Genomic DNA, 20,664 nt, shown 5'->3' on the forward strand with positions numbered 1-20,664 from the left:
AGCCCCTGCGGTCCCTGCAAGCTGAACGCACTGTAAGTCCGTGCTTTGATGGAGCCTTGGGCTTCTGTGTCTTACATGACATGAGTAGTTTAGGCAAGGAATTGAATTGATGTAATTCATTCATGTGTCAGAGCAGCCTGCGATTGAAACTTACATGGTTTATTTTCTTGTAAAGGAAAGTGTTTGGGTCAAAGTGTGCAATGACAAAATTAACAATGGGGATTCAAATTGGAAAAGCTGGAATACATCCACTTTTTATTGTGTATTCCACAACTGAAGTTTTATCACCGTCGATACCCCTAGTGTGTCTGCTTTATATTTCACGCGTTACTCCTTCCCTGTTACAGGTCCCCAACAGTTTTTCCTGTCTGTGGCCCTAACCCAGCCAAGTTCATCCCGCTGTGCCTTCACGAAGAACATCCCGTCAGTGACTCTTTCTTTCGGGGGGGGGGGGGGGGGAAAGGCAGCTGCGAGCTGCCTCTGGCTCCCTCACGACGGGGCGGGGCGGGAGCAGCCTCCTTGGCCGCGGGCAGGGCCGGGCCGGCCCCGGCGAGGAGGAGCCCCCCGGGTAGGGCCGGGCAGGGCCGGGCCCACATCGCGCGCGCCCGCGGCCGCCCCCTGCGGTGTTCGCGCGGTGGCGGCAGGCAGCATGGCCCCCGGGCCGCGGCTCGGCGCCCTCCTCACGGCGCTCATCGCCGGCCTGGCGGGGGCTGCCCCGGGGCCCGGCGGCAGGAAGGGCTCGGCGGGAGCCGCATGCGGAGGGCGGGTGAGTGGGGCCGGGGGCACGGGAGGGTCTCCGGGGGTCCCCGGGCTCTGTGGGGCCGGGAGCGGGCGTGTGGGGAGCGATGAGGGGAAGGGGGTGAAGGGTGGGCTGCGGGCTTCGCCTTTTGTTCCCGGTGCTGCCGTGCCCTGCTGTCAGGCTCTGGGCTGCGTTTCCTTTCTCTTTGCCGTGTTCGAGTGAGGTGTGCTGTTCGGTTCTGTGCGGGTGCAAACGCGGTCGGAGCGCGGCGATGCGGGGACGCCAGCGGCTTTGGCGCTTTGCCGTTTTGTTGGGGTGTCAGCCGTGGTTTCCCTGGCTTCGGGTCACATCCTGCGCGATCGGGACCGCGACGCAGTCCGGGGGTCCGCAGGGGGCAGCGGAGGGAGGAGAGAGGGTTGGAAGAACGTGTAAAAAGCGGGGAACAACAGACTTCTGATAAAGCTTCAGGCTTAAACCTTTGTGCCAGGTGGACCTGTTGAAGGCTAGACTCCTCTACCGGCTCTTTTTAACTGAAGATCCCGAATAAAACATTTGGGCTCGGGGCGCTCCTTGTGCGATCCCCAGGGGCAGGCAGGATGCGCTACTGGGGCGCAGGGCACGCTCTGTACCTTTCTGTCCCGCTTCGCATTGAGCTGTTGTGTGAGCTCTTGCTACCTGTGAAGTCACAGCACTCCTGTACTTCACTTTGACACTTGTAGAAACGCGCTGGGTTTATTTTTGCTTACATGATTACTGTCGTTGTGTGTGTCTGAATGCACCAGAATCCTCTCAAATATAAATCTTTTAGATTAGTAGAAACTTTCTTTATTTTTTAATTACCATGAAAAAGCTTTGTCTTGCTTGCTCACAACAAATGTAACACTTTAACTTATAAAATATTTGTAATGGCTTCTGTTTCTGTTGCGTTTTTTGCTATATTTTTCTGTTACATATATCTGAACTAGGAAGCTCAGACTTGCCCAGACAACTGGTCAGATATCTTGTCTGATCGGTTACATAGAGTTTCACAGTCTCGATTTTTGTAATACCAATTTTGCTTATGATTGCCTACCAGGGCAGCATTTATTAGAGTACTGACTGCAGGATGGTACCCATTGTGTCATTTTGGTGGTATTTATCTTGTTATTTATCTGCATGTAAGTTGTGAGTAGACTTGACATGCTAGTAAGTGACTGATGGCCCGTCTAACACATTGTCTGCTCTGGACCAGGGCTGCCTTTGAAGTAGTACCCTGTAGGAAATAAAGAGACTATTTGCTCTATTAAAATTCCTTGGTATTTCCTCTGTTTAACCACAGGCCACTTCCCCTCTGCCACTCTAAACACTGCGGGGACACTGACTGATTCAAAAGACACAAGCCCTGAAGTAATTGTATCCTATTGAAACAGAGATTCTTATTGCAGGTTATTTGTAAGTAGTGTCTAATTAACGTGTGTTAAGGACATGAATAAATCTTAACATTTTATATGGAGAAATACACGCCATGAAAATGTCTGGCAGGTATTAAATGAAGCAATTGTATTGAGGTAATTCTCAGTGGCATACATTATCTAGAAAAAAATTGGTTGACTTTTAGTAGTTCTTTAACAAAAAATAAAATTGGATAGCTGACTGTATCTGTACTTAGATACACGCGTTGGATGGTTTCCCATGTTTCCTGTGCTAAAGCTGTGGCTATGCAATGTACTTCTCACCCCTGCTCAATCTGTTTTATTGTTTGAGTATTGTTTTTTTGAAAATCTGCATTTAGTTCCATCACAGTGCATTTACACAAGTAATTCTCATTTTCTTCTCACTGCAAAATATAGTTTTAATTTTCCTCAATATGGTGTGGCAGTAAAAGCTTGACTTGATGAGATCTCGCAATCTAATAATAATAGCTTATAATCATAGCTTGGGCTATGATTATAAGATTGCAAGGAGGAAGTATTTGATATTTTGATTCATCGCTCCTGAAATTATTCTTAATGGTTAATGTTCTCAAAACTAAAAGCATTTAATATTTTTATAACTTACATTGCAAAACACATACCTGTATTTATTGTTTTCCTCTAGCAATACTTTGGTACGGGTCTTGCAAGCTCAACATGTGTCTGCAGCAGTAATTCAGATAATATTAGAATGAGTAATTTCAAGAACGCTACTAACAATTAGAAGGGATTTCAATGGATCCAGGATTTTAGAACGTGGGTTGACTTCGCTAAGTGTAGGATTTCTTTCATTGATGTTTAACAGCAACTTTAGTATATTCCTACACTTAACATTATTTCAGATTAAGGTGGAACATTTGCTTAAAGCAGAATAGTATTGCAAAGTAGCATTCTGTATGGATGGTCTTACCACATCATATGCATACCTTTATCCAGGAAAAAATAAACCAGGGGAGGGCCTCTTTTAATCTAGAAAAAGTATGTCCACATGGGGAGCTATTCTGGAGAAGTATGCTCTGAATTTTTTTTTCATTCTATAAACAAGATGTGAGGGAAGTCAGAATTGGTCTCTGATGTTGATTTGAATATATTTCACATTCATTTATTCAGTGTTAAACGCACGAGCAACTTTACTCTCAAGTTGTTTTGTAGATTCTAATGGCAGTACACACATGAGTAACTTTTTTTCATATGTTTAATTCCTCTGAAGATCCTGGCACTGAACCGTGTTCAGTATAAAGCTTAAAATTAATGAGGCTGTATGATGAGAAAATAAACACAGCATTTTAGCAAACCTCTTTTTCCACCCACCTCTGGTTAGCAGAGAGTTGTAACTTTCTTTACTCTGCTAAGTAAAGTTTATCAGTCACACTGGGGGCTCTGTTTCCCTGCATTCTCCCGTCAAACTCTTCCTGTGTCATCATCTATGTTCCTTATGTAAGGAGCTTTCTATATCCTCCTGTTTCATAGCAGGGACTCTGAAGATGCCTGTTTTCTATCATTCCACTACCAAGAGCTCTATCTGCCCCTCTGCTTCTTTAGGCTTATGCCCAGCACACAATCGTTCTTCTCTACAGCTAGGGTTTTTCTGAGCACAGACCTAAGTCATGCCCAAACAATTTTCCCAGCTAAATATATGCATTGGGAACTTTATTTGGGAGGAAGAATGCCTTGTAAAATAATAAGAAATAACTTAAGAGTTTAATTTCCTCCCTTTATTTCTTATTATTTTCCAGCAGTTAAAGAATCAGATTTTTCTCTTTCAGGGTATTTAAAAATTCCAAAGGGTGTTGGACAGAGGACAGACCTGAGATGGAGTGTAGTGGAGAAGGTGTTAAAGGTTGCCATCAGGGGATTCTTTAACTTACAGACAATTCCTGAGTTGGCGGAAAGCGCTGCAGACCAGATGCCGTTCTGTATTCTTGTAGTGGGTTTACATGGCAAGGTTTTGGTTTTGGTAGCAGAGGAACAGCCTTGCAGATGCCAAGGTCAGTGAAGAAGGAGGGGGAGAGGTGCTCCAGGCGCCAGAGCAGAAGTCCCCTGCGGCCTGTGGTGAGGACCATGGTGAAGCAGGCTGTCCCCCTGCAGCCCATGGAGTACCGCGGTGGAGCAGGGTTCCATGCTGCAGCCCGTGGAGGAGACCACGGTGGAGCAGGTGGACCTCCACCAATGGAGGCTGCGGCCTGTGGAAGACCCCTGCCGGAGCAGATCCTGGGCCGGACCTGCAGCCCGTGGAGAGGAGACCACGCAGGAGCGGGTGACCTGGCAGAAGCTGCTGCCCGTGGGGTTCCAGGTTGGAGCAGTTTGCTCCTGAGGGATGGACCCTGTGGTACGGACCCATATCTGGAGCAGTTCTTGAAGAGCTGCTGCCTGTGGGCAGCCCACACCGGACCAGTTCACCAAGGACTGCTCCACGGGGCTCACTAGGTTGCCTAAGGGGGGGTGAACTGGCCCAGGTCAAAAACGGAGCAGGTCAAAACTCCCGTGCCGGTCAGTAGCGGGGTTGTGCCTGTGAATAGCAACTGCAACATAGCCTGGGCAACACAGAGAGACGTTGGCTCCTGACTCAGCATAGGGACATAGTAAGATTTGTTGTGTATTACTAACAAGCTAGAGAAGCGAGAAACAAATGAAAGATACCAAAAGCACCTTCCCCCCCCATCCTCCCTCTTCCACCTCCTCCCCCAAGCGGCGCAGGAGAACAGGGGAATGGGGATTATGGTCAGTCTATAGCACTTCTTCTCCGCCGCTCCTTCTCGGTCACTCTCATCCCCTGTGCTGTGGGGTCCCTCCCAGGGAATGCAGTCCTTGGTGAACTGATCTGGCGTGGGCTGCCCACAGGCAGCAGCTCTTCAAGAACTGCTCCAGATATGGGTCCGTGCCACAGGGTCCATCCCTCAGGAGCAAAATGCTCCAACCTGGATCCCCCACGGGCAGCAGCTCCTGCCAGGTCACCTGCTCCTGCGTGGTCTCCTCTCCACAGGCTACAGGTCTGGCCTGGAATCTGCTCTGGCAGGGGTCTTCCACAGGCCACAGCCTCCATTGGTGGAGGTCTACCTGCTCCACCGTGGTCTCCTCCATGGGCTGCAGGGGGACAGCCTGCTTCACCATGGTCCTCACCACAGGCCGCAGGGGACTTCTGCTCCGGTGCCTGGAGCACCTCTTCCCCTCCTCCTTCACTGACCTTGGCACCTCATATTGATGCTGGCCTTAGCGCAGATGCCTGCTATGCCAAGCGGGCGTCTGTGCTAAGGCCGGCATCAATATGAAAAGGACTGTGGTGGTTTTACTCGGGTGGGCGGCCGAGCTCCACCACAACCGCGCTCACATTCCCCCTCCTCAAAGAGGTATGGGGAGAAAATACAATGAAAAGGGCTCAAGGGTCGAGATAAGGACGAGGAGATCGCGCCGTAATTATCGTGACACGCAAAACGGACTCAGCATAGGGAGATAGGCAATAAATCTTACTATTATTAACAAGCTAGAGAAGCGAGAAACAGACGAAAGAAACCAAAAGCACCTTCTCCCCCCATCCACCCTCTTTTACCTCCTTAAAGTGTTCTAAAATCATTTTTCTGATTTTTTTTTTCCTCTCCGCTGGCATATAGAATGGTGCAATGGCATTTTAGAGTTCATTAGATGTGTCACTTCAAGCTTAGTGCATTTCTCTCATTAGATATAACTCAACATGTTGAGTGCAAAGCTTTGCAAGCATGGTTGGTCATGCAAGTAAGCATCTGTATTACTTTTGTTTAGCTTAAAACTTGGCGTCAAACTTTTTTTTTTTTGAATGTCATTAATCAGGTAATGTTATAAGATTTTTACAGTTAGCCATTTTTATTCTAGTGTCAGAAAATGTTAATGTCTTGCCTATTTAAGTTAATTTAGAAATGCACAAAGTAACCCAAGTACATTATTATTAAAATAAGCAGATAAATGTTTATTGGGGAACTTAAGAGGCTAAAGAGTTTAAATTCTGTGTTTCCAGATTGAGCAAACACACAGCCTAGAGAACAAAATTATGGAAACTTAAGCATGCTTATGTCACTGACATTAACCCTCAGCATTAACAACAAAAACATATGTTTCCTTGTGTGTTGCTGTTGGGAAATGAGAGTATGATGCCAATTAATAAGCTGTTGACCCAACAAGATTTCTGTAGTTGAAGTCTCTTAGGACTGTTACAGATTTGATTCATTTCCTCTTGAGACCACGTCCTTTAGTTTAGATGTCAGACTCCACTCCTTGCCTTACTCCCTCACCCCCCAGTCTGCTTTGAGTAAGTAGAAGCGCAGTAACTACCATAGCAGACTTGTTAATTTAAAATCTTGAGGCAGTTATTTAAGAACAAGTTCTTTAATAGATTAATACTTCCTAGTCCGCTGCTGAAAAGATGTTAAGCAGTTGTGATTATACAATACTAGCTTTTCTTTAGTTAATTATTTGTTAACGTTAATGTAAGATGGATGTTAATTAAAACTGCAACATTTAAAGGTTGTTTAATAAGGACCGGCTGTCTTTTCCAACAGATCTGTCTAAAGATGATGAAACAGAGCTTTGATGTGAACTTGCCTGCTTAATTCTGCTCTAAGGCTAAATTTTACCCATAAATTTAGTATGTTGTTTGGAAGCCAGCAAGATAACAGGAATGTAAAGCATTACTAGAGAACCATTAAGCTTGAATACCATTTTTAATTTATAATAATTATATATTCTTGGTTTTTAAAACCTATTGATATGTTATATTGCTACTAACATAATGAATGTATTTGTACTTTTTTCTGAAACTTTAAGTTTATGCTGCTGTTTCTATACCATGTGTTGCTTTTATGTATGAAAGTGAACGTTATCCATAAATGCTTTGCACATAAAATTATATCAAATTCATGGAGGTTATATCCTTCTCCCTGTATTAATCATGAAATATTTTATGGAAGAAGTACAAGCTACAGTTTATCTGATAGAAGGAACTATGGCTAGGTCAGTGCATATTATGTGCTTTATTTTAGGTTAGGATAATTTGAGACCCTTTTTAAGGACCAGAACTTAAGTGCAAACTTAAAAAAAAAAAAAAAAAGATTTTATTCTCTTACACATGAGGCATTGTACAACTTCTGTCTTGTCTAGCTATTTGTCTTTTCCAGCTCTCCTCAGGAGGAGTCAACTCATGTTGACCCCCAAAGCTTCTACAAGTTTTTCCCCGAGAGACATCAATCAAATATATGCTTAAATTAGGAGAGTACTGTCTTATGCCAGTAACGGATAGACTCATTTCTGTAGTTTTACTGCAATATCTGTTTAACAAAAACAGTATATATTATGGATTTGATTAACCAAAGTCTGCCAGCCAAGTTATAAGTGTGTATTTTTACATGCTTGAACCTATATTGCTTAATAAATTGTGCATTCAAGAACTAAGACAATTCCTGGATCTATTAAAAAAAAAAAAAAGTATTGGTGATCTCGGTGGGTTGGTGAGGATATTCCATAGTTACTGCCCTTTATCAAATCCTTGTACTGGTTTATACAAAACAGGTGCAATTTTTGGAAGTGAATCATAAACTCCTCCATCTAGAAGGAGGATCATTAAATGTGAGGTGTTTATGACAAGACAAGTGACAGCAGCTGGCAGTCCAGCAGTAACTGTCACATGCTTATGCAGAGCTTGACTAAGTCTTCATCCCTGGCCAAGTGCAGTCTTCAGACTTCCAAACAGCGCAGAGTTGGAGGTGGCAGAGCTGGAAAGAGCACCAGAAGAGACTGTCAGGGTAGAAACAGAACAAGATGAGACACAGCTGGTAATTCTGGAATAAGTTCTAAAACATGGACAGATCAGATCAAGTAGATACTCTAAGAATACACTTCAGAGATTTCTCTAAAACCAGGAAAAAATAAAACAAAACAACCACACCCTCCCCCCTGCCCTTTTTGAAGGTGAACATCAAGGTGGATGGATGCCCTCTGTTGTCTCAGAAAAGTAGTTGTCTGCTCCTGCCAGAGACATCCAGCACATAAACTTTTCTGTTCCTTCTTCAACCTGAGTTACCAGCAGCAACACTAGATGTGCTCCTTAATCTTTAATAACCAGGTTTAAAAAAGTTAAGTATGAAATCCTTTTCACAGCATGCTGTGAATAATTAAGACTGGAATTGTGGCTAGAAAAAGCTTCTGAAAGGCTTGTGCGGAGGTGAAATAAGGACTACAACAAGTTTAAGCATCAACCTGCAGTTGTGCACAATGCAGAACAGGGCAGGGATTCTTTTCTTCTAGATGCTTTATGCTCGTTCATTTCACTGGCAGGAAACTTTGACTGTGTGTAGCCACCAGGACATCTTGGGAGAGGGCCATGAATTTCTAGGTGCACAGGATGAAAAATGAGTTCTTACCTGCTGCATGAAAAACACGTTGATGCTGTCTGCAAGACAAGTGAGCAAAGCTTTCAATAAAGTGTCAAAATGCGTCAGTAGTATGTAAGTAGATACTGACTATATGGAATATATGTCATAGCAATCTGTTAAATATGTGTTATGATCTTTTTTGTGTTTCTGAAATGTAAAGCTGTAGGTACATGAGCATCCTTTATTTTTCTTCTTCTTGTGGCTCTGGTCTTGGGCTGTTATTCAGCAAGACATTAAATCTAGTTTTAGGGCACATCACTCGTTCTGCTTCTTTTAACATGTTCAGAAAAACATGAGGGGTAGCTTTGTGTGAGGAGATTTCATGCTAGATCAAATATCATTATCTCCTTCTGCAGGCCTGAAAGTTTAAACTTAGAAATGTGTGCTCTGGTTACTCCAACAGAACTAGAGTTGTGCGTGTCCATGACTGATCTGAATCCAAGTTGAACCACTTGGTGCTCAGACAGTGTAGAGGTGGCCGGGAAATGATGACCTCTGCGGTGATAGATGCACCTTCTGGCTGGCAGCATGACCTCAGCAAGCCAGCAGTCTGAGTCCACACCTGGCCCCTGCCTTTTCCTTAACAAATCTTGTACAGGGCACAGAGTGTCGCAGAGGCCATTGTAACATCTTCAGAGGAAGTGCTGTTGAAATGTGTTCTGTTTTTTGTAACCTTTGTTTGTATTATGATGGCCTAACATTGAAAGAACAAGCTTCTGTCTGTGATTGACAGAAACTGTAAGGGACAAATGAGGAGCATGCAGAGTTCAAAGGGCTCCAACTAAATCTGTGTATGAAGTCATAAATTGCCACGAACTGTGAGAATTACGTTAACAACTGGACAACATCAAACTAAGTCTTGAGTCTGCTATGTGGAGGAGATAAGCATGCAGTTCTACTTGGGACTGCACGTTCTCTTTTAAGGTTTCTAAATAATTAATTTCTGTCTATCTACGTGTGATTCTTTTTCCCCACAAAATAGTGTGATACCCATTTTTACACTCACTCTAATATGGCAATGCCAGATTTTCCTCGTGGTTGGTGGGCAAACTTGGATTTTAATTTCTGACCTTCCCTGTGTTCTTCACTCTTATATCAGTGGGAGGAACTAGATATTTCTGATCTTACTTCTGACTACATTCAAATCCAACCATGCAATCAGTGACTTCTCTGACTTTTTTTGTATACGGCTGTGGGAAAATTCCTGGTTGGCTGGCTATGAATTAATGGAAATCCTTAGAATGCTTCACTAATGATAGCTCCTGTGGCTTTAAAAATTCTATTCCCTTTTTTAATTTGAGGGAGGTCACAGAGGTTTACAGAAACTAAGAGAAGAAAACTTAACATCTGGTTGTGCTCTGCTGATGACTGCTTTTGTGTGAAGAAAAGTTATGGCGTCTCCCCAGCATCAAACGCATTCAAGGCGATCCCTTCTAAGAACTCTTTGCAAGAATAGTTTTCACTCAAACTGTGTTTTCTAATTGATTTTGCTTTGTATTTTCAAATGAAGGATTTTAGACTTAACCAAGACATGGGAACTGCAAACTCATTTTCACTGAAAACTGCACCCTGCCTTTATAAAATAAACTTCTTTTGAGTTTTATACTTATAATGTAGACAATACTTACGTATATTTCTAATATTTTTCTTTAAATGTGTAGAATTCTAAGATAAAAACAACCCAGGGGGTAAAACTTTGGGATACATTAAATTAGGAGTTTCTTTTTTTTGTAGATGATATCCATAGTGAAGTTTGGTTTCATCAGTTTGCACTTAAAGTTCCAAGGAGTAATCTGACTCGTAGAAGTCCTTTTTCTCTAATTTTAATTTTACAGGTTAAAAAATGACTTTTTAGTTTGGCAGATTAGATTTATGCGCAAATTTAGTTGAGCTAGTAGGAATGCATAATCAGAGAACGTTTCGGTCCAAACAGTAAATCTTCTAAATGGTTAAAACTAGAAGCTATCAGCTGTTCAGTTAAACATGTGTATTCCAGGTGTGACTGGCCTGCATTCAGAAAGCATAAAAAATACAGCTTTAGAGAGTTTTAATAGTCACATGTCTATTATATCCTATTATATTTTTATTTTCTACAATGATTTAAACAAACTATATGCAGGCCTGAACTTATTTGTCATTTACCTGTGAAAACAGCACTCTGTTCAGCTTTTCTTTTAAAGATGGAAGTCCGGTGGCTTTGTGTGTGTTTATTTCTGTTCTGTTTGTTTTGCTTTTGTTAAAACTGGGGGCTAAACTTTGACTTCATTTTGGTGGGTGTTTTTCTTTTGTACCTTGAGTGGCTTCATGCTCCGTAAACAGTTGTAGGTGGCTTTGGTGCAGAGGCTGGGCGCTCAGTGCACTCCCAAAACAAGCCTCTTACCGGGATGCTTCTGCGTACACGGGGCTCTTCCTAAAGCAGGACGTGAGTTAGGGTGCTGTTCACTTCCACCGGGTCTTCCCACGTGGAGAGTTTTCAGGCACATCTCCTTGGCATGGGGTGCGCTGTAGCAGTGGCACCATGCCAAGGCACCTGAGTTGGGTAGCAGGGGCAGGAGGGCAGCGCTGGTGGCATCATGCTGCTGACGGGGTGATTTCTGCCGCTCGGGGTTTCTCAATGCTGCCTTCCATCCCTGTGTTGTGCAGCTGTGTCCTGGAACACCCCGTACCGTACACCCTGTACCGTGTGCTCTCATAGAGTGGTTACTGCACTGGAAATTTACGTCTTAGTTTATCCAATAGGCCTGGAGGGGGAGATTTTCTTTTAAAAGCCAGAGGAGCTTTAGGTGCAGCTACCCGGACAACAAAGGTCAGCTCCTTCCCCTGCTGCTCAGGTGCTGTCCTGCGTCTTGTCTCAAAGCCCTTGTAAGGCCTGCGTGCACTGCTTCATGTTCCTCAGATTTCTACGGGGATTGATGTTATCTGTGTCTGGGCTTGTCTCTAATTAGAAACAGTAGAAATAAAACAAGGATGGAAGTTGGAACCAGCAAATTGTGCAGTTTGCCCTGAGCATAAAGATTGCTCTGTCTGGATAAGCCTTAAATATGGTGGGGGCAGGAGGCCTGGCTGAATCACAGAGCTTTTTAGTAAAGTTTTCAATCTTGAGCTGGACTTCCCCTCCAAGTCTTAAAGATATGGGGTATAAATGGGTGATTTCAGGTTAACCCTGTAAGCATGTGCAGATCCTTAGAAGCTTGGCGTGGGATTTTGAAAAAGAATGGAGTGCCCTAACTCCTATTAACTTTCAATAGGATTTGTTCTCTTTTGTGGCTCGGGGTATAGTTACACGTTATATTGACTCACAGTGAAGCTGGGCAGAAATTTTCGCTCCCATCTGCTTCCTCCTGCTTTGGTGTTTGCCCTTCCCTCCCCACGTGGGCTCAAGCACCTGTTTGTGAGCTGCGTTGTAAATCACTCGGTTCAGACCATTTGGGTTGAAAGTATCCCTGCTTCTTTGTCCTTTTCTTTTCTTGTCACTATTTGGGTTACTTCAGTCCCCTGGGTGAAGTGAGATCCCCAGGCAGCTGTGCAGAGCGTATGCTCAGAGGTGCTGAACTACAGCAGGGACTGTGCAGAGGAGCCAGGACCTCCCTGAGCTAATCTGGTGTTGAGGTTGGTGCTCCTCGCAACTGTTCGGATACTTCTAAAATTCCCACCCCTTAGGTCTGTGAATTTAGATACCATTTTTAAAAAGTAGCCCATTGAAAGAGTTTGAGGTTAGAAGTTTCATATATACTCAATATATGAAGTCTAAATTAGAGAAGATTTTGAAAGTATTTTTCATGTGATTTTTTTTTTTTTAATGGTGAATTTCTCAGAAGCAAGAAGATGTTAGTGTTTCAGAAGTCACTTCAGGCTCTGTTGAAGTGCAGCCAGCTCCTGTGGTGGAATACAGCAGTTCCTCGAGTGCCCAGTACAACCCTTCCTGAGAGGAAATGAAGAGTAGCATATTCATTTGTAACCTGACTTCACTATACACTCTATACACTATGGGTTATGAATTGGGCAGATTAATACTAAAATTACGGAAAGAACCGTACATCTTGCTCTGAAGACAGCAGCTGCTATTGGTACAGAACCTGTGAACAGATTTGTGGAGTTACAGAATACAGTTGAGGATCATTCCCCATTCAAATGAGCTTTGATTTTTTTAACAGCATCAAAATTTTATTAGGCCTCCTGATGCCACTTCCCAGATCATGTATTAACAACCCCAAAAGACGGGCCAAATGCATAGCCGGCTGCTTTAATTTATAAAGCAGTATCTAACATCTTGCTTTGTCTGTTAACAACAGAAAGATTTTGCTAAGATACTTTTCAAAGAATATCGGTAACATCTGTTCCAAAATAGTTACAGCTTTGCTTTATTGTTTACATTGTTTTCAGCAAATTATATTGGTGGAGTTTAGTCATTATCTTTACTTTTACTTTTACTTTACTTTACTTTACTGGCAGGAGTAATAGGTTAACCACAAAAAAGTTAAAATAAGAACCAAAAAAAAAAAAAAAAAAACGCTAAAACAAACACCTAACTCAGCCTGACCCATAACAGGTGAAAAGTTGTTATTCCGTAATTCTTCTGAACTTCAATGGAAACAAAACCTTTATCTTTTATTCATAAGTTAAGAATAATGCAGGTTGGGATAGCTTAGGTTTCTCCATATAGTTGCATTTGTAAAAGTAGTTCACTAATCATGCCGTTCACTTTTGGGGTTCTTTTTCAGTAAAGACCACTAGCCGTGAAATGTCATGCAGAGGTTTGGAAATGGGACATTCAGCTCACTAAAGAATGAGCTGCGTAGACAGAACTTTCTTTTTTATTACGTTCTGGCAGTAAGTGCAGGAACCGAAGCCAAAAAAAAAAGCTTGAACAAAGCCTGGTATCATCTAACAACAGTGATGGATATGGTTGGCTATTGTTCTCTGTAGCCGCATTGTGTTTGATATATATGTTTTAGTTATTGTTTGGTATTTTCAATTCAAACTGCAGAAGTTAATGACATGCAAACTCCATTAGTTTATTTGCAGGCTTGTATGTGGAAAGTTGATTAGTAGTTAAAGATGTGATTCGTTCCCTGCCCAAAGTGGTTAGGTTTTGTTGCAACAGAGAAAATTATTGTTTTCTTGTTTATATTTTACAATCACATCCAAGTAGTTTTCCTGTTGTAAGTTATCATTTATATCGGAAGGGAAACTTACTGCTCTTTGGATCTGCTTCTTTATTTACTACAGTAATCTAATCTTATTTTAATAGTGTTGAAGGTTGAAACTGAACTGGTTTTGTATTCTGTATTGTTTTATCTTTCCATTCAATGATTTAGGATTAGGTATTTATATATTCAATGTAATTTTGATAAGAGGAAGCCAAGCAGATGTTTTAGAGTAGTATAGGTTCAATTTAACTTTTTAATCTGTATATTTAAATGTTTAAGCTCTTAAATCAGGCTTTGCAGTTCTGGCAACTTCTAGGTGGTTTTTTTTTTTTTCAGTGTAGAGACTTTTATTTGTTAGAAGTGATTGCTTCCTGCAGAAAAAAGATCAGTTTGTGTGTGTGTGTCTCTTGAAAAAAAAAATAATAGTTGAAAATATTGTAAAGCTTTTTCAAGTATTTTTAAATTCAAGAGACTTTTTTTCATAATTTGATCAAAGTCACATAACCTGTGGCTCTGTTTTTGTTGCACATGCTGATGGTCTGTGGATAACATTACATTTTTTCAGCATGAAACCAAACACTTCAAATCCCTAAAGCAGTCTCAAATTTATGGTTAATAAAAGAATTTATTGTACTGGATGTCATCTGGTATATCACTCCGGGAACTGAAACTGGCAGTGAGTGGACAGGAAATATTTCCATTTCAAATCGCTTCAATCTCATGGTCTAGGGTAAAAGTCTCTGATTTCAGAAAAAAATCACTGTGAATATCAATGTAATAGAAGTATTTTAGTTAAGAACAGTGTCATCTTTTTCAAATAATTCTTTATGTTAATAGTGTTTTGTGTGAACATACTACTTGCACTATTAATATCTCCTATTTTTGGTATTTCAGTATCAAGCCTGTAATCTTTTCAAGGCAGAAGGAATAGTAGTAATGTATTTTCAGGTAAATATCTGCACATGCCAAATAAATAGCAGTTTGACAAGTAACTGTACTGTAGCCAAACTGCTTCAGAGTCTCTGATCCTTCTTGTTTGTTTTTTTTGTTTAGTTTTTGTTGTGTTATTTTAAAGACTGTCAGCTCCTATGTTTAGATTACAACATAATCGTTGATTGCATTTTTCCAGCTTAATGGATTTCTTCAGATTGTCACCTTTTTAAATATAAAGTGCGAGATCCAGGGACTGTAACTTTTTAAATGGAAACTTCATGTAGTCAGATTGAAGTATCTGAATATTTTTTGTGCGTTAAGTAGTATTTTAAATACTTTAAAATGTAGAGATGTTCAAAGAGTTACACATTTTAAATGGGCATATTTGGGAGACATAAAAACTAGGACATCTTCAGCAGATAATAACATCCTGATACAGATTTTTGTTTTCATACTGTTGGGCATTAGTATACTGTGGTTATAAAAGCTTGGAACTAATTGATCAGATTGTGCATTTCATTCTCTGAAAAATAGAGGCAGAAGTGTTCTGTATTTTACAGATACTTTATTAGGCTGATTGCAATTCATTTAGAAAAATTTTTGAGATGCAAAGCAACAGGAGGACATTTGTCTTTAAGGGTGTCTGTTTAACGTTTTTTTTTTTTTTGGTGAAAATCAGCTCATCTGGCATTATTTTAAGGAAAACTTTGTGAGAAGAGCTTATGATGAGAAAACGCTACCATGCAGTGGCCATGTGAGTATTAAATGCAACAGATAATTTGTGAGTTCTTTCTTTTTCAACTAATTATAGTTTATGCTTTGACTAAGTTAAAGGTGGAAGAACAAAGGAATTACTGGTGGTGTTCGAAAAGAAATGAAAAAAAGACTAGATTGCTTTCCTGTTTGGAGTGTATATAGCTTGGTGTGACACAGGTGTATTTGTGGATAGACAAATTGGTTCTGAAGCTTTTTATTAATTATTTTACATATCAGCTGTGAATTAAGTTGTCTTCTATGCCATGGATGATCTGGGCTGGAGTAATGAAAATCTTCTGATCAGACAGATTAAATAGGGTTCAGATGATACAAGCTGTATTTTCTTAATTGTTTTCTCTCCATTCTTGGTAAAATTATTACTCAAAGCCAGTGGTTTACTTAAAAATAAAGAGGAGTTAATATTCCCTGTCACTAAAATCAGAGGAGATGATAATGTTACCTAACTTGACACCTTGTTTCTGCTGGATTGTGGGCATTACCTTGTAAAAAGCTCAACTTATCACTGCTGTAAATGTGACCTTTGTTCCTCATTAAATGTTTTACATATTAATTTTGTAAGATTTTTTGTTCTAAGCCTTAGTGGATTATACTGTAGGTTTCAAATAGTTCTTGTCAAACTTATATCAGCACTTATTACCAGTTACCCTGATTATACTATTATAATAACTTAACCTTGCACCTTATTACTAATCAAAACAACTCAAGCAAATAATCCACGAATTCTAATGTGGGAAACTATGCATCTGTTTTCTTTCATAGTTAAGACTGACCTTCTGTACATCAGTTGGCAGTTCACTTGTATCAAGTAAGTTACTGAAGGCATACTTTTTTGTTTTGTGTTCCTGCAAAGCTAAAAAGCAAACCTTAATAAGGTCAAGACTTGTTATTTAACTCAGGCAGTTTGGAAATGTTTTATTATCTGGGGTGTAACAACAACAAAATAATCTGTATATAAAAAGAAAACAGTTCCCTTTTCAAGAGAGAAAAGATTTAAACTATAGATTTGCCATAAAATTTACTAATTAGTATGAATATCACCAAAGGACATCAACTGAAGTCTGAATCTCCTGTATACAGAGTATAGATGCATATATACACATATAAATGAAAGTCCTTGTTCAGAATACTTTGCTATCTAAAACTATTTCATAGGAAACTGGAAGAAAGGAAATTGTTATCCCATTTTACAGATGAGAGGCTAAGGCAAAAAAGATATTACATTACTTCCTCCATGTTGTAGATACAGGGTGTAGATAAAGCAGGAAATTAATCCATGTTTCCCGAGTCTCTGTGCAGAGAGAAGTCACAAAACTGTTCTGTTCAGAATATGGTGCGAAAGGTGCTTGAGTGTTTTTATTTTTATTTTTTTGTTGTCCCCCCCCACCCCAGTTGGTATGTCACATATAAGGTATTTCATGGAGAATTAGGTGAGAGGGAAAATGAGATTAAAAATGCCTTTTTTTTTTCCTACCCCAGTCTTAAGGCTTTACAACCATAACCATCTTCCTCAGGTGTTAGTGCAACACCACAGGAGTGTGCTCTTCTGTGGCTGGACATTATAAATATGCTGTGATGGTATCAGTTACAGCATCTTATGCACAGTGGCACCTAGCTTGGCTTGATCTTTTAGGTGTTACCATAATACAAATACTATGTAGGAAAATATGAGTGACTGCTTTCTTGTCTGAAGGTTTTTTTCACTTGAGCAACTTCTCTGTTTGCTATAGTGTTCTAAAATTCTTTATTTTATTGTTTATTCCTGGCAGTTATAGTGAAGTAGGTGAAGTTACAATTCAGGATATCTTCTCTTCAGGTTCCTTTCACTTGTGAGGGCTTTGTGTGGAATGAGCTTTGGTTTTATTGGTGCTGCTTCTATGGAATCCAGAGGTGTTTTTCCTCAGGCTAAGTGCACTTTGTGCAATTCCTGCATCTTGTCAGTGGATGAGAGAGTAGACCCATGTGCCAATACATCAAGCATTTGATGGTAGGGTTGCCATAATTTCTTCCAAGGTGTAATGTCATATTATTTATTAATGACTTATGTAAATTTGTCATTTAAAAGAGCTGCTTTGACAAAACAAAACAGGATACTATCAAGATGTGATTTTATTTTCCATATAATTTTTTTTTAAACCGACTGATCCAGTTTTAACCAATAATACAAGAACAGAAAGTGCCCTAAGTTTCTAGTAACTGTGTAGGAGCAATCATTCACAAATAAGGTTTAGAATGAAAATATTGCAAGACCTGAAAGGGTAGTCAAGCAACTGACACCAATGAAACAATTTTAAGTCCTATTATACAGGTTGTGTGAGATAGTGAGTTTTAGCAGATAACGTTTCATGTCAAGTAGTGTATTAATTAGTATGAGAATAACGGTTATGAACCAGTTGTTTACTGTATGTGTAACCTTTGCTTACTTTCAAAAGCACTTACCATAAAGTAGATAGGGAAAGTGCATCTCAAACTGTTACTTGTTCAAGGGTGTTAGAAAGTATGATATCCATAGGGTGTAACTTTTATTAGTGGAAACTGACTGTAGTCAGACTGGAGTTTCAATACTATTTCAAATGTTAAATCTCTATTTAAGTAATTGTATTTAGATTCCTTTTTTAGTAGTTAAAAACCTTATAGGACTTGATAGCACATAAAGCCTGAAGAGTTTGCCAGTACAGACATACTTAAAACACATGCATTTTCTTGATTTTTTTCCAACAGTAGAATTTAGCAATACTTAATGCTTTTCAGCTCCAAATACTGAAGAGAAGTGAACATCTAGGAATATTTGAAGGTATTCTCTTCTTTGTTTCATAGTGAAATGTCTCAACAATCTTGATAGCAGAAGCTGCTTCATGTAAAGGGATGGTTGTGTAGCAAGATCAGGGATAAAATATCTGGATCTGCAGAGGGTGAGAAGCAAGATGCTAGGAGAGGAAGGTCAGCCTTGATGATCAGGTGAATTTGGAGGTACACTTTGTCCAAGACTGGCGGTTCATCTTGAGAATTTGGCTCCTTAGAAAGATGCATTTTGTGTGTTGTTGTTTTGTTCTAATTCCTGGTGTTGATCATCATTTGACAGAGCTTTTTCTACTTATGTGGCTGCAAACGGGAAAGCTCCACTTTATTTGCAGAGAGGGGCCAGTATTGTTGAGTACTGTTTCTGTCCAAGTATCCTTCAGGTGGACCAGAAGCATTTGTGCAGCTTTGTGTATATTTCTGACACATTCCAAAAGCAGTTTTTTTTGGCTGCAGATATGATGGCTGTAATCCATATAGGCTAACCAGGAGTGTGTAAATTGCCTGGCAGCTGCAGCTTTCAGTCTGCAGCCACCAAATGTGTCTGCCTGTGTCTCTCGAGTTGAACCATGTGGATCATCTCTACCTAGCAAGCACTGGACCTTCTAATCCTCGCTGCTGATTGTGTTACTGCTTAAGCTGGGAGTAGTTGTCATCTTCTCTGTGGACCAGGACTAGACTGAGGCTCTAAGAAGGAACTTCTTTGCTAAAAGCACACAGTTCATTAATGAGAATCTCCATTTGGATTCTTGGCCCAGACTGGTGGGAGTAGCAATTTATAGCTGTGAAGGAACTGAAGCTCATACCTTTAACACCATTAGAAGGAAGGGCAACGTGGTTGAGACTTGTTTCTCACTCTGCAGAAAGCCAGTTTATACAGCCTGTGCATTTACTTTGTGAAAGGAAGAAAGGGAGGAATACTTGATTACCTTCTAGGGTAGGGGAGGACTTGTAGGGAAAGATAATTAATTTTATTAGCCTCATTGATGTACAAGAACTTTTACTTCCAAGCAAAAGTATTTTTTAGTAATCTTTGCTGACATAGTGATAATTCCCTTTTTGGTGTGTGTTTGTTTTTCCATCCAGATTTAAAAAAGGAAAGAAAAACAAAGTTTCTGATATAGCCGTTACACCCATCCTGATCTGAAACTGCAGTGATCTGCCCCTCACTTTTGATGAGGGGATTGTGTAACACAGCAGTATACAGAATAAAAGTAGCGCTCCTTGGTATATTATTTTTTTTAATGTCCCTCATTCTACTGAACTCAATGCCAAAGGTACCTTTGCATTGCTACTGAGTAGATTCCTTCCTAATTTTTTGTTGTCTGAGTCTTGTAAAGTTAGGTAGCTTGCAAGGATGGTAACTTTGAGAATGGATACTTGTATCATTTAAAATGAAATTGTTTTTTACTCCATCTTCTGCAAAACTGACTTTTGCATGAAGTATTAAAAGTACTATTGAGGGAATGCTATTTAAAGCTGGAACACTGGGGGAACTTTAAAGCTGGAACATGGAGGATTTTGGCAAGCAAATAACTGTTTGTTCCTGAAATTGAACCATAGTGCTTGCTAACCCTGAGCTTGAAAATCTTATGGATGAGTACAGTTGTGTGTTTCTAAATCCCCAAGAAAAGGTTTTTATGTTCAAAATAATTGCATTACTTCAAAGGAGGGATTAAGATGGAACAATCCCAAATCTTGTCTACTTTAAAGGTTTTACAAGTTCTGTGGTACTCTGATCAGCAGAGTGTAGTTACTGCTAAATTGCCTTGCTCCACATCCTTCAGAATCAGAACTTTGGTTTGTTTATACATTAGTCCTACAAAAACAACATGCACTAGGTTTCTTTACAGCCTTGAGCTCCTGTGAATATGTAGTACTTTCTATAGTTGTGCCTGTATGCTTCATTCACGCAAGTAAGAATTAAAGTTAAGTTTCTGAGAATATGCAAATATCGAACTGCAAAGCTCTTAAATTTTTTCAGTGAGTTAGAATCATAGAATCATAGAATATCCTGAGTTGGAAGGGACCCATAAGGATCATCAAGTCCAACTCCTGGCACCGTACAGGTCTGCCCAAAAGTTTAGACCATGTGACTCAGTGCACAGTCCAATCTCTTCTTAAATTCAGACAGGCTTGGTGCAGTGACTACTTCCCTGGGGAGCCTGTTCCAGTGTGCAACCACCCTTTCGGTGAAGAACCTCTTCCTGATGTCCAGCCTAAACTTCCCCTGCCTCAGCTTGACACCATTCCCATGGGTCCTATCACTGGTGATTACAGAGAATTGGTCAGTGCCTGCCCCTCCACTCCCCCTCGTGAGGAAGCTGTAGACTGTGATGAGGTCTCCCCTCAGCCTCCTCTTCTCCAGGCTGAACAGGCCAAGTGACCTCAGCCGCTCCTCATATGTCTTCCCCTCTAGG

General features: G+C 40.6%; 1 protein-coding gene across 3 annotated transcripts in view; it reads left to right on the forward strand.

Moving 5' to 3' along the window:
- The first annotated feature begins 566 nt into the window (after positions 1 to 566).
- Positions 567 to 20,664, forward strand: part of IL17RD (interleukin 17 receptor D) — a 59,791-nt gene continuing 39,693 nt past the window's right edge. The window contains exon 1 of one of the 3 annotated variants that reach the window (XM_048047517.2): positions 567 to 766. In XM_048047517.2, coding sequence (XP_047903474.2) covers positions 650 to 766 — 117 coding nt within the window. In that variant the 5' untranslated portion in view covers positions 567 to 649. Of the gene's footprint in view, positions 767 to 15,350; positions 15,426 to 20,664 lie in introns of those variants that run through there. The other 2 variants (XM_067003318.1, XM_048047519.2) reach the window with 2 other exon arrangements.

Source organism: Anser cygnoides, chromosome 10, assembly GCF_040182565.1.
Source record: "Anser cygnoides isolate HZ-2024a breed goose chromosome 10, Taihu_goose_T2T_genome, whole genome shotgun sequence".
NCBI classification, from domain to species: domain Eukaryota; kingdom Metazoa; phylum Chordata; class Aves; order Anseriformes; family Anatidae; genus Anser; species Anser cygnoides.